Raw genomic sequence first — 13,152 nt, 5'->3', positions numbered from 1 at the left:
TAAGTTTAGGAGGGTTATAAGACGGTTAAAAGTTAATAAGTAGTAGAAAACGTAAACAAATAGCTAAAACAGAGAGGAGCTAAACAAACAGCAAGCAGGTTCGCAGGCCGGAAGTTGCGTCACTCACCGCGTCTGAGTGACTCTGAGATCGAGACCAATTCCAAACAACAGAGATTCCGATTAACAGTACAGATGGACAGTAATCCAAAATTGGCAAAGCAACCAAGGATTTTTTTTAAGGTAAAGTAGTGAAATATTCTACAGTGACCAAGTCAATCACCAGATCTAAACCTGATTGAGCAGCATTTCAAATTTCACTTAAGACAAAACTAAAGGTAGAAAGACCCACAAACCAGCAAAACCTGAAGACAGCTGCAGCAAAGGCCTAGAAATGCATTATAATTAAGGATATCGACTGTTTAGTGATGTCCATGAATTCCAGACTTCAGGCAGTCATCGTCTGCCAAGATTTCTTAAAGTATTAAAAATGAACATTTTATCTATGGTAAAGTTAATTTGTCTCATTAATTTTGAGCCCCTGAAAGGAGGTTCCTGAGGAGGCTTTGTAGAAAAATGGTTATAATTTCTAAACACTTTATAGGATGTTTTTACTGTATATACTTGAGAAATAAAACTAAAATGATAATTTTGTTTAAAATTCCTTCTTGCTACAGTGATCTTTCTGTCTCAGGGTTGAGTGTATTGATGTGGCTGTTTGAGATGCTGTAAACCTCTGCATTTACGCAAGTGCTGACATAGAGGTCAGAGTGCACGAGAGAGAGAGCTTATAGAAAGTGCTAATTACAAAAGGTAATTTTTAACCTGTTATTTCCAACAGTCACTTTTAGCCTTTAAATGGTTGATTTAATGACTATTAATGATTACTAATCACTAGCTTTTAGAAGATGAATCACTTGCGCAGTTAGTACGTCATTTGTTATTCACTTTATTATGTAGGTAGGAATATTAAAACATAGACAAAATAAAAGATTTATAAATAATTTGTTCACTTCTGAAAATAATGCATCAAGAAGTTGATAGTTAAAATTTAATGATTTTTTTGTATGTGAATGTAATGTACCATATTTTTTGCACTATAAGGCACACCGTATTATAAGGTGCACTATCAAGAATGTAAGTGGCGAGACCTGTAATGCTGAGTTAAGTAAACAAAACTGTAGTTCTAAAAAAAATAAAATAAATAAATAAATAAATCGGACGAGTCAGACAGGTCCAACAAGCACTGCATGTTAATCTACACGGATTTCTTTCCTGAAAACTAGAATTTCAGATTTCCGCTAAAGCTTGAGCATTAGCATTAACAGCTAACCGCTAAGAGTTAACTTGCCTGACAACGCTACACTGAGTAACCCTGGGTTTTCCAGAAATCCAGAAACAATAGGATTTCAGCTCTTGCTCATAAATATTCATACATACAAACATATCACCTCTGATTGACTAACAGCACTGCGAGGCAGCGAGACGGACAACAGTTAAAAACATTTTTTTTAAGTCTCTTTTACACTAAAAACAGTCTTTGCAGTGTCATGTTATTTTACAACGTGTGTAATGCCCTGCTAAGTGCAGTTCAGCCACTGATCTAGTCTTAGAGTCTCTGTAAAACACAAAATCCACCGGAGATCCTTTATAAACCTATAGTTACACACAGAGGTGAGTTGCCTCTCCCAGCCTCTCGCTGACTCGTCCCCTCCTCTCGCTGACTCTACCCTTATCCACACTACACTATTATTACTGTCCCCCCTCTTAAAAATTCAGCAGCATTAAAATAATTAATCTTTTAAGTGATTGTCACCACTATAATATACTTTTATTTAATTTTGTCAATGTAATGCTGATATTTTTAGAAAATAACTAATAAAGCAAAATGTGCAGAAAAAATATTTGACGTATGACCTTGAGATTACTCATGTCTGCTGTTAATTCTTCTCACACCGTGCATTTATTTATTATTGTTTTGTATTTTTGGGTTACAAATTCAGAAAAAGGTATCGAAAAAAGTATCGTTTGGGTATCGGTATTGAATTCCAAGTATTGTATTTGTACCGGTATCGAAAATATTAAAACGATACCCAGCCCTTCTCACCATAGAGCCTCAATCAAACCTGCATATCCCAGACAGTACCTGCATTTGCTGCTAAAGACAATGTGATTCCAGTTAGTAGCAGCACAGGTTTCTAGTTTACTGCACCACTGCACACAGAGGACATCTGATGGTGGGCGGCCTACATTGCAGGCAAGCTTAATAATAGCGGCCAGTTAATCAAAACAACCACTGAGTAATCAGACCACCTCTGTGATCATTTACATATTACATATCTGCCTGAGACTGAACTGCATGCAGAGTTTTGCTGCAGTCCAGGGAATTATTCAGCCTGAATTATGACTGAATGTTCTATAAATGTATAAATTGCAGTGATGATTAGTGTGTGTCTCTCTTGTGTGTTTGTGTAGTTGTGGTGATCCAGAACAGTGAGCTGCTCTGTGGCAGTTTGGATAAAGGCACTCTGGGTTCTGGATCCAAGAACAATATCTTCTACATCCTGCTGAGGGACTGGGGACAGCTGGAGGCTGCCAACGCCATGAGCCGCCTTGCCAGGCTCGCACCTGTTTACCTGTGTAAGTTATTGTGTGCGCAAGAGAAAGAGAGAGAGAAAGGGAGAATGTTGTTGTGTTTAATTTCCTCAATTGCTCTACTGTTTAGTAGAAGAATTGAGGCATATACATCTAATGTTGGATATCAACACTGATTTGTTGCGTTAAACTATTATCATTATTATTATTATTATTATTATTATTATTATTATTATTATTTTTAATATTTGGTAAAAAAATATGTATATATATAAAAATTTCCTCCCAATTTAATTTAATCCCGATTTAGCTAGGCCATTTGTCTCACCTATTCAGCTGCTTCTCAGCTGTATGTCCCCCATCACTGGTGATGCTGCACTGCAACACAAGGAGGGTAAAGACGAGCACATCCCTTCTCTGATACACGTGAAGTCAGCCACCACCTCATTTCGAACTGCTGCTGATGTAGCATTTCCAAGTAGCATCACAGAGCACTCGGAGGAAAGCGCAGCGACTCTGTTCCGATACAGCAGCTCACAGACGCCTTGTGCTGATCGACATTGCCTTCTGATGGCAAGTTGCATGGCCAGGATTTGAACCCGCGATCTCCCAATCATAGTGGCAGCACTCAGAGCCAACTATAGAACAATTAACATTGTTTCAACATACTTTTATTATCTGAATAAGGAGTCATGTATTGTGTATAATATTCAACAATCAAAATGAATAGGCTGAAAAAATTAAGAGTAACACTTTCAGCATGTGGCGGAAACACTAAGAAGGCCAGAAATTGTGCAATAAAATAAAATCTTGAATCGAATTGTAAACATGGTGTATCGTTACACCCCTCAAAGCAATACAATATACAAAACGTATATTCAATTAATTCAATAAAGGAAAAAGTGGCATAGTGAATGAAAAAATCTTATTCAGTGTTAGGCCAAATTTTTCTTTTTTTTTCCATTTTTTGTTTTCAGCAAATTTTCATTTTGGTGCATCCCTAGTTAGAATTTTTATACACTTGTATAATGTGTGTGGGGCCGGGTAATGAAATTCGATACCAAAAAGGCAGAGACTGAAATGATTCAGTACTATCGAATACTAACGTCTAAAAAAATAGTTGGTGCCTGTTTCGATGGCTTTCACACCGTCTCCCTCTCACTTGCTCGCTTGGTCTCATTCATGCTGTCTCTTGCACATCTCTCTCTCTCTCTCTCTCTCTCTCTCGCAAATATAAATATAATTACATTTTGCATAGCTTTTTGTAATTTTTGGAGTTTAGAAAAAGGTATCAAAAAAGTATTGTTTGATTATTCGTATTAAATTCAAATTACTGTACCGGCATTAGTATTGAAAAATAAAAACCCAGCCCTAAATGTGTGTGTGTGTGTCTGTGTGTGTTTTAGCTAATCGTGGGTTCTCCATTGGTATTGGTGATGTGACTCCCGGTCAGGGTCTGCTGAAGGCCAAGCAGGAGCTGCTGGATGCTGGATATAAGAAGTGTGACGAGTACATTGAGGCTTTAAACACAGGGAAGCTGCAGCAGCAGCCGGGCTGCACTGCTGAGGAAACTCTGGAGGTAACTAACACACACACACACACACACACACACACACACACACACACACACTTTTGGCCTATTTCCAGCTGGGTACCAAAGTAAATCCAGACATTTCCATACTGTAGTGAAGTATCTGTATCTGCTCTACACTTTAAAACAGAGCTGAACCCGGGAAACTCGGATCTCGTTCTCTCTCTCTCTCTCTCTCTCTCTCTCTCTCTCTCTCTCACTCTCTCACTCGCAGCTCTCGCGTTTGGTCTCTTTCGCGCTTTGTCACTTGCTCTCTTCCACACATACTCTTTCTTTCTCTTGCGCACTCTCTCTGTCTCTCTCTCTCTCTCTCTCTCACTTGCACTCTTACTGTCTCTTTTGCTTGCTTCTTCACCATCTCTCGTGTTTGGTCTCTTTCGCGCTTTCTCACTTGCTCTCTTCCTCAAATAAACTCTCTATCTCTCTCGCCCTCTCACACTCACTTTCTCTCTCTCTCTGTAACCAGCTGTTCCACATCTTTTTATTCACAGATATTGCTTTTATGTGTACTGTACCTTGTGTAAATGGAGCATTAATTAATGAGAACACACACATCTGATGCACCAATCCAACGCAGGATACATGAGGCTGGCTTCATGCACACGCAACTGCATAGTTAGCAGCTAGTAAGCATCATAAGCTTTACCTGGTAATGAAGAGGTTACATGCAAGGTTCCTTTCTCTACGGAACTGTGTAACTCTGTGTTATCGTAATATCCTGTAATATTACTGTACTGCCTCAGTCCACAAAGACATATGTTCATCTCGCCCGTCGTTCCATTGCTGGTGACCAAAGAAAAAAAGTCTATGTGAGACCTTCAGTGCAGGAAGATACAGCTTTATTCAGTATTATGTCTCAAGCTCAGAGACAGACAGCAGGGTCCGACTCCCCGACCAGGTCTCAACCAGTCATGGCATAGTTACTTAAAGTGGCAGACCATATTATTTTGTTTCTGAACTGAAAGCAGAAGCATTTTTATTGGAGAAGGGACAACATATTGTGTTTAATGGTACCAGTGTGCTGGAACTACCATCTACCTGCTAATCCTAATATATTAATTCTGAAAACTGGGTTGTAGGTCGAGTTCTTCTGGCCACGTCACGCGTCTTTACGTACTTACATCACATGTACAGCCTCTAAAAGAGGATCCGGTTCAGTTTTACTGAATGCGAGCTGCTGGTGGAGCAATGGAGACTTCAGAAGGGGCAACTTAGAGCTCAGAGTATGTTCTTCATCAGTGCTAACCTCCGTCCCTCACCACAGCCAGCCGTCAGCACTAATTCACTGACTGATCACATCTATTCATATCTGATTGTGCTTGCCTGTCTGCGTGTATTTCTGTGTCTGCATGCGTCTGTCTGTCTGTCTCTGTGTGTGTGCCTGTCTCTGTGTGTGTGTGTGCCTGTCTCTGTGTGTGTGTGTGCCTGTCTCTGTGTGTGTGTGTGCCTGTCTCTGTGTGTGTGTGTGCCTGTCTCTGTGTGTGTGTGTGCCTGTCTCTGTGTGTGTGTGTGCCTGTCTCTGTGTGTGTCTGTGTCTGTGTGTGTCTGTCTGTCTGTCTGTCTGTCTGTCTCTGTGTGTGTGTCTGTCTCTGTGTGTGTCTGTCTCTCTGCGTGTGTGTGTGTGTCTGTCTCTGTGTGTGTGTCTGTCTCTGTGTGTGTGTCTGTCTGTCTCTCTGCGTGTGTGTCTGTCTTTCTGTGTGTCTGTCTGTCTGTCAGTCTGTGTATCTGTCTGTCTTTTTTTGTGTGTCTGTCTTTTTCTGTATGACTTCTGTCTGGCTGTGTTTCTGTCTGTCTGTCTGTCTGTGTATCTGTCTGCCTCTTTCTGTGTGTTTGTCTTTTTCTGTGGCTGTCTGTCTGTGTTTCTGTCTGTCTTTTTCTGTGTGACTATCTGTCTGTGTGTCTGGGTTGCTGTCTGCCTGTCTGTGCCCCTGTGTCTGTGCCCCTGTCTGCTCATGTGTCTCTTTGTGTAACTGTGTCTGCGTGTGTCTCTGCGTGACTGACTGTGCGTGTGTCTCTTTGTATAACTCTGTGTCTGTGTGTGTAGGCACTGATCCTGAGGGAGCTGTCGGTGATCAGAGATCATGCTGGCAGTGCGTGTCTGAGGGAGCTGGATAAGAGTAACAGTCCACTGATCATGGCGCTGTGTGGATCTAAAGGTACACACACACACACACACACACACACAAATTCATTGTAACTGGTATTTTTACTAATAGCTGTTTTATTTATTTGATCTACAAGTATTTTCACATTTCTACTGCTTGTAGCATTTAGTTCTGCTCTTTAATGGTAGAAGTGCTCACTGCACTGTTCTGGAGCTCCTGGCGTCAGAAGTTTAGAGTTTTGATGATTCAGCTAAAGTTGAGATGGTTGCAGGACTTTTTGATTCTACTAGAATTTATAAAGTGTCTGAGCCTGAAATCTGAGAGTTACAGTGGCAGCAGTTTTATCTGGAGTCACCAGAGTGTTTTATCCCAACTTCTGTTCCTCATCCAAAAAACCTGATGGGTTCCTGCTTTTGCTCCAAAACACGCACTCTCTTTCTCTCTCTCTCTCTCTCTCTCTCTCTCTCAATCACTCACTCACTCACTCTCCTTTTCTCTTTCTCTCTTTCACACTCTTCTCTTTCCTTCGCTCTCTCATGCTTCTTCCCTCTTTTTCGCTCTCCTTCTCTTTCAATCTCTCTCCTCTATCCTCCTCTCTCTCCCTTTTTCTCTCATTCTTTCTCTCTTTCTCACTCTTCTCTTTCCTTCGCTCTCTCATGCTTCTTCCCTCTTTTTCGCTCTCCTTCTCTTTCAGTCTCTCTCTCCTCTATCCTCCTCTCTCCCTTTCTCTCTTTCTTTCTCACTTTCTCACTCTTCTCTTTCCTTCTTTCTCTCACACTCCTTCTCTCTCTCTCACACACACTCCTTCCCTTTTTCTCCTTTCTCTCCTTCTTTCTTCACTCTTTGCTTTCTCTCCTCACTCTTCTTCTCTTTCCTTCTTTCTCTTTCTCTCTCTCTTTCTCACTCTTCTCTTTCCTTCTCTCTCTCGTGCATCTTACCTTTTTTTCGCTCTCCTTCTCTTTCCATCTCTCTCTCCTCTATCCTCCCCTCTCTCCCTTTCATCTCTTTCTTTCTCACTTTCTCACTCTTCTCTTTACTTCTCTCACGCTCCTTCTCTCTTTCTCTCCCCCTCCTTCCCTTTTTCTCCTCTCTCCTTCTGTCTCTCTCTCTCTCTCTCTCTCTCTCTTCTCTCCTTCTTTCTCCACTTTTTCTTTCTCTCTCTCCTTCTCACTCTCTTCTTCTCTTTCCGTCTCTCACCCTCCTTCTCTCTTTCTCCTTCCCGCTCTCCCCCCCCCCTCTCTCTCTCTCTCACTCACTTATCTTTACTTTACTGAAGTATTTTCTTTCTGGGTGTGTCTAGGCTGCATAAACGATGGAAAATATGAAATATTTGGATGCAATATAGCAAAGTTATGAACAGATATTTACAATTAAATTACAAATAACTTTTTGTTAATGTAAAAAAATAGTTAAGAGTTTTGTACTTTAGTAATTTTAATAGACATTAGTATGTAAATAGTTATTGTCTTTAATTATTGATTAAATGATTGGTGAAACAAGAGTGATACCTAGAGCTACATATTGGCAATTTATTACTGTAAATAAGACGAAATATTAAGATTTTGGAGAATATAAAATATCATTTTTTTTTATTCAATCAGAACACTGAGATTTAAAAATAAAGTTCACCACTGCCCTCTAGCGGTCATCAGTACTATATTTATTAATACAGTATTGCAAAAGGTGATATTACAGTACTAAAATACCTTAATATTTGGTTACACCCGAAAGTGACAGTCTTTCTTCGTGGACATAAATCATGGTACTTAAAATTTCACTGTATATACGTACATTTAAAGGTAGATGCTCTTGTATTTTTTACTCAAGGGAAGATCTGAAAGGATTTCTTTTTTACTGCATTTTTATTTGACCTTTATTATCGCTACTTGTTTAATAACATGGTCTGTCAACATAGCCCATCACTGCATCTCTCTCTCTCTCTCTCTCTCTCTGCAGGTTCTTTCATTAATATCTCTCAGATGATCGCGTGTGTGGGTCAGCAGGCCATCAGTGGGTCTCGTGTTCCGGACGGGTTTGAGAATCGCTCGCTGCCACACTTTGAGAAGCACTCCAAAGTAAGTGGCTACAAATTTAACAACATGGTGGACATTTTTAACAGGATGGACGAACAGAATGTTTTCTACAATCACTGGTTTACTTCTCACTTGTCCCTTTTCTGTACACACACACACACACACACACACACACACACACACACATTTGCTTTGTTCTCTGTAGGAAGAAATTGCTTGAGGATGTTACTGGGGGGGCAATAGAGATGGTTTTGATTAGTGTGTGTGTGTGTCTGTGTTCGTTAGTGTGTGTCTGCAGGTCACCTTGTTTGTGCATGTCATTTAGAACCCAGTTTTCTTACAATAATGATGTCCTTTTTGTTCAGTCAAACAATATCCAGCACTTTTCCACTGAATTGTATTGAAAATTCTAAATATTGACCAAGTGATTTAAAGTAGAGCAGAGTGTGGTGCTGCCTCTTATACAGGGTTTGTTGCTTTGAATTCCAGGAGATGCATCAGCAGTCAGAGTCAGAGAGAGCACAGTTGGCTAGGCTATCTCTTTGCGGTGCTGCAGATTATATATTCTAATTAATTTAAGTGAACGATTCTTTTGGAATATGGAATAATGTTTAGGATCAACATAATCAGAAAAATCATGTTCGCCACCTGAAAATCCAAGATCCATATTAAATGTGAAATAAAGGGTTTCAGTGTAGAAATCTAAAGGCTAGACATATTGTGGTGATCTGGACATTTAAATTCTGTGTAATGGGACATGACAAAGTTAATCGGGCCCCAAAAATGTGCAACTATGCTGTTTTAACTGATTTATGGATTTATGGTCCAATGGTGCAATGCGTGCTTACACACACAGATTTTTGAAACAGATGCACGATTTTTGCTAAAACTTCGTTATTTCCGTTTATTTGCATAATTAGGAAGAATGAACAGGAAGCAAAAATGAACACCCATCTACTGTCCTTCTGCTTGACCAGTTCGTACTGATTCGAATACACTATCTCAGGGCGGAACCCCGAGCACAAATTCGCTGTGGTTTTGGCCAGCTCTCGTTTATTTGTCGTTTTATTTCCATCCCTCATTCCTCCCACTGACTTGCATTTATTTTTTTCCTCATATCAAATCCCATTCTTTCGTTTGCCCGACAGCTATCAAACTGCGTGCCACTTCAGGGCAGGTCCCCAAGCTATGATCCACAGTCATACTGACCCACACTCATCTATTTGTCTTTTTTTATCCCTCGTTCCTCCCATTCAGTCCCATGCATATAAACGTGCGCTCAAGATGAAGAGTTTCTGTTTCCCACAGAACTCTATTAGGGCAGCTAACTGCAAACATCTGGAAACCACTTAACACCACCACAGCAACCAACATGGATGCCATAGCAACAGCTTACCCACCACCTAGCAACACCTTAGCATTTTCTAATCCCACCCCCACTCTCTCTCAATGTCCTATCTTATTAAATGTTATAAGCCCCAAAAAATACTTAAAACGTAACTCCCAGAACTAGCTGCTTTAAATTCAGTGCAAAAACACAGTATTTGTTTAATAAATTGTCTTATAACTTCATAACATTCCACTGTTTCTAAATGCAAAATTCAATTTCCCATATTCAGAAACATATATTTAGACAGATCATTTAAAAATTAATCATCTAGCCCTGCCACTATGATCAGAATATTGCTGGTTCAAATCCTGTTCATGTAGCTTGCCTTCAGCTGCTGAAGCCCTGAGAGAGAACAATTGGCCTTGCTCTCTCTGGGTGGGTAGATGGCGCTCTCTCTCTCTCTCCCCACATCACTCCAAAGGATGATGTAGATCAGCACGAGGCGCCTGTGAGCTGATGTATCGCTGCGCTTTCCTGCGCTGTGTGCGCTGTGATGCTACTCGGCAATGATGCAGCAGCACTTAGAAAAGAGGCCGAGTCTGACTTCACATGTATCGGAGAAGGCATGTGCTTGTCTTTACACTCCTGGTGTTAAGGTATCACTAGTGATGGGGGAGTTCTAATGAGAGCGTTGGGTAATTGGTCTTGCAAATTGGGGAAAAAATGGGATAAAAATCTGAAATAAAAAAGGATCATTTAATCACACTCAGTGGAAATGGTGGCCATATTGTTGTTTGTGTGGCTAATAGGCTTTTTGTGGAAAAGGGAAGTCTAGAAGATTATTTGTGCCAACTTTAATGCTTATTTTACTACTCTGCAGCACTAGTGTGAGTAGAGGTGATCAATTATAAATTGTATAATGATGAATAAAAATAAATAAAACAGTAATAAATACCAATGAGACTATTACGGTAAATAGTAGGGCTGGCCCGAATAGCGTTTTTTGAGCTCCGGATATTCGGCACTGATTCGAAGCGAATATTCGAATATTCGTTTTTAAAAAAAGAGGTAAAAAAAAATTTTAAAAAAAAGCAAATCACGGCCCCTTTAATCCACTGAAAAATGTTCAATTTGCTCTGACCGACGAGACATATTCACCCCGGATTTTTGGTGTTTTTATCCCGGATTTTTGTGTTTTCACCCCATATTTTTTCTGTGTTTTTAGCCCAGATTTCTTTGTGTTTTCATCCCGGAATTTCTGCTGCCCCACACCGAGGCTGCTGCTGCACGGTTTCTCCGCTGCGCAAGCCAGCCCAGTAAATTGCTGTTTGTGTTTTCACACTTAGGCTATTTGCTTAAAAAAACAAACAAAAAAAAACGTTTGTTCAGGAAGTATTTTATATTCTTAAACATTGTTGATTATATTAGAGGACAGTCATTGTAAACTGTACTTGGTCTATTTCGGTTAAAGGATTGTGCAGGGCATATTACTGATTTTGTATTTTTGCACTTGGGCTATAAGCTCAATATTAAATATTTCGTTTGTTTAGAAATTATTTTATATTTTTAAACCATGTTAAATTATATTAGAGTAGAGGAAAGTCATTGTTAATGACGTTATTGTACTTGGTCTATTTCGGTTAAAGGATTGTGCAGGGCATAGCCGTATTACTGATTTTGTATTTTTGCACTTGGGCTATAAGCTCAATATTAAATATTTCGTTTGCTTAGAAATTATTTTATATTTTTAAACCATTTTAAATTATATTAGATAAGAGGAAATTCGTTCAGACATCATTTTTGTAGGCCAGGCTTTTGTAACAGATTTAGCCCCTACTGTTGCCACATTACCCCTTACGTTTTATTATATAAATCAGTTTCGAAGAGCCTGCATTTTTTTTTATCATGTATAATAGAGGTCTGCGCGAGACTGATTTTTAAACCCACTCTTCCACGCTCCCGCGTTTCTGTCTCGTTACGGCGCCGCAAAAAAATTGCTTCTTTTAATCTCGCGCCCGCCCGCCACATACACATTTCTGCCGCTCCCGCCCCACGTTCCTAATATAAATTAAATAAACTACATTTAATGCTTCAAATTTACTTATATATTTATTAAAACAGCAGCGCTGAATAGTGTGGTCCCGTTCCTTACCCCAGTCCAAACACCATCGGTGTGTGCGTGTGTGTGTCGGTCCATCCTGCGCGTTGAGAGTTTTCTTTAGTTTTTTTTTTTTACAATTATTACAGTTTTCTTAACTATTTATTAATTTGCTCTCGCATCGTCTGGATTAAACTCCCGCTCCAGCCAATAACAGTTCAGTTCTGTCCCGCGCGCAAGATATTCTGACGGGACCCGCGAGAACAGAAGTGGTTAGAGTGAGGTGGAACTCTGGAAAGGAGAAAAAAAACGAATATCCGAATACCAAAATTAAAAACCGAATACCTACTCAACGAACGAATATCCGAATACCCGAATATTCGGGTCCAGCCCTATTAAATAGTCATAAAACTTTCTTTATAAATAAAAAATATTGATGGAAATAATAAAATTGAATCCGGAATGTTATCATTAAGCTCTTCTTAAAGTGCATGAAGTGCCTAGTGGGATTAAAAACATAAATATAGAAAAAAAATCATACATTTAGATAAGACATTTTGATGAATGTAAAAGTAAGAAAGTTAAAATATATATTATAATATGTCTCTGCTCTCTCTAAGGAAAGGGTCGTATCCAGGTGTAGAGTGTGAAGCTGAAGAGTACATTAGCTCCTCTCAGAGCATCAGCACGTCTCCTGTCCTCACCCCACTCTTTCCACCTCACTCTGCATACACTCCCATACTAAAACTGTGAAGTACTGAGGTCCCAAAGAATCAACCTGCCTTATTCTGACTTATTCAGCTCCTCTGCATGAAAAAAAAAAAGTTAGGCCATGCCTACATTTATTACCGTCAGGGTTCGTGCAGTCATGAAAAACCTGGAAAAGTCATTGAATTTCATAATAGCAATTTCCAGGCCTGGATAAGTTAAAATAAAAGGAAAAATAAAAATACACAATGTTTTGGAAAAATCGTGGAAATTTGCAATCTACAAATCTGTTTTTATCTATCGATGGAGAAAAGATATTTTTAGCTAACAAATACATAAGCACAGGGTTAGCTCAGTAATTTACTCATACACAATGGAGCTCTCGGAATCTGACATACATTTTAATTTTAAAGATCGTGTCAACATTGCTTAAATAAATGTTTTTTTTTATCAAACTACTGTATTAAATTTTGTTTATAGGTTTAGTTGATTTTTTAATTTCTTGGTTTAAGAACCGATGAAGCCTGTACTATTTAAGCTGTGTAAAATTAGAATCAGATGCATATTTGTGTAGTAAAGTTAGTAGCTTAAGCTAAAATGTGTCTCAGACCACACTTCTGTTTTAAATGCGTCTCAGACCATTTTCTAAAGTGGTTTCAGTATTTGGATTTTGTATCAGTTTTAAATGCGTCTCA

General features: G+C 39.3%; 1 protein-coding gene across 1 annotated transcript in view; it reads left to right on the top strand.

Moving 5' to 3' along the window:
* The window catches only part of polr3a (polymerase (RNA) III (DNA directed) polypeptide A), a 75,179-nt gene that overhangs the window by 22,802 nt on the left and 39,225 nt on the right, over positions 1 to 13,152 (top strand). Inside the window, exons 15-18 of the mRNA XM_022669061.2 lie at positions 2,473 to 2,637; positions 3,999 to 4,171; positions 6,228 to 6,339; positions 8,245 to 8,363. Coding sequence (XP_022524782.1) covers positions 2,473 to 2,637; positions 3,999 to 4,171; positions 6,228 to 6,339; positions 8,245 to 8,363 — 569 coding nt within the window. The remainder of the gene's footprint in view (positions 1 to 2,472; positions 2,638 to 3,998; positions 4,172 to 6,227; positions 6,340 to 8,244; positions 8,364 to 13,152) is intronic.

This window comes from Astyanax mexicanus, chromosome 15 (assembly GCF_023375975.1).
Source record: "Astyanax mexicanus isolate ESR-SI-001 chromosome 15, AstMex3_surface, whole genome shotgun sequence".
In the NCBI taxonomy this organism is placed as follows: Eukaryota; Metazoa; Chordata; class Actinopteri; order Characiformes; family Acestrorhamphidae; genus Astyanax; species Astyanax mexicanus.
The sequence above is the reverse complement of the archived record's forward strand: the minus strand, read 5'-3'. Positions and strand labels throughout refer to the sequence as shown.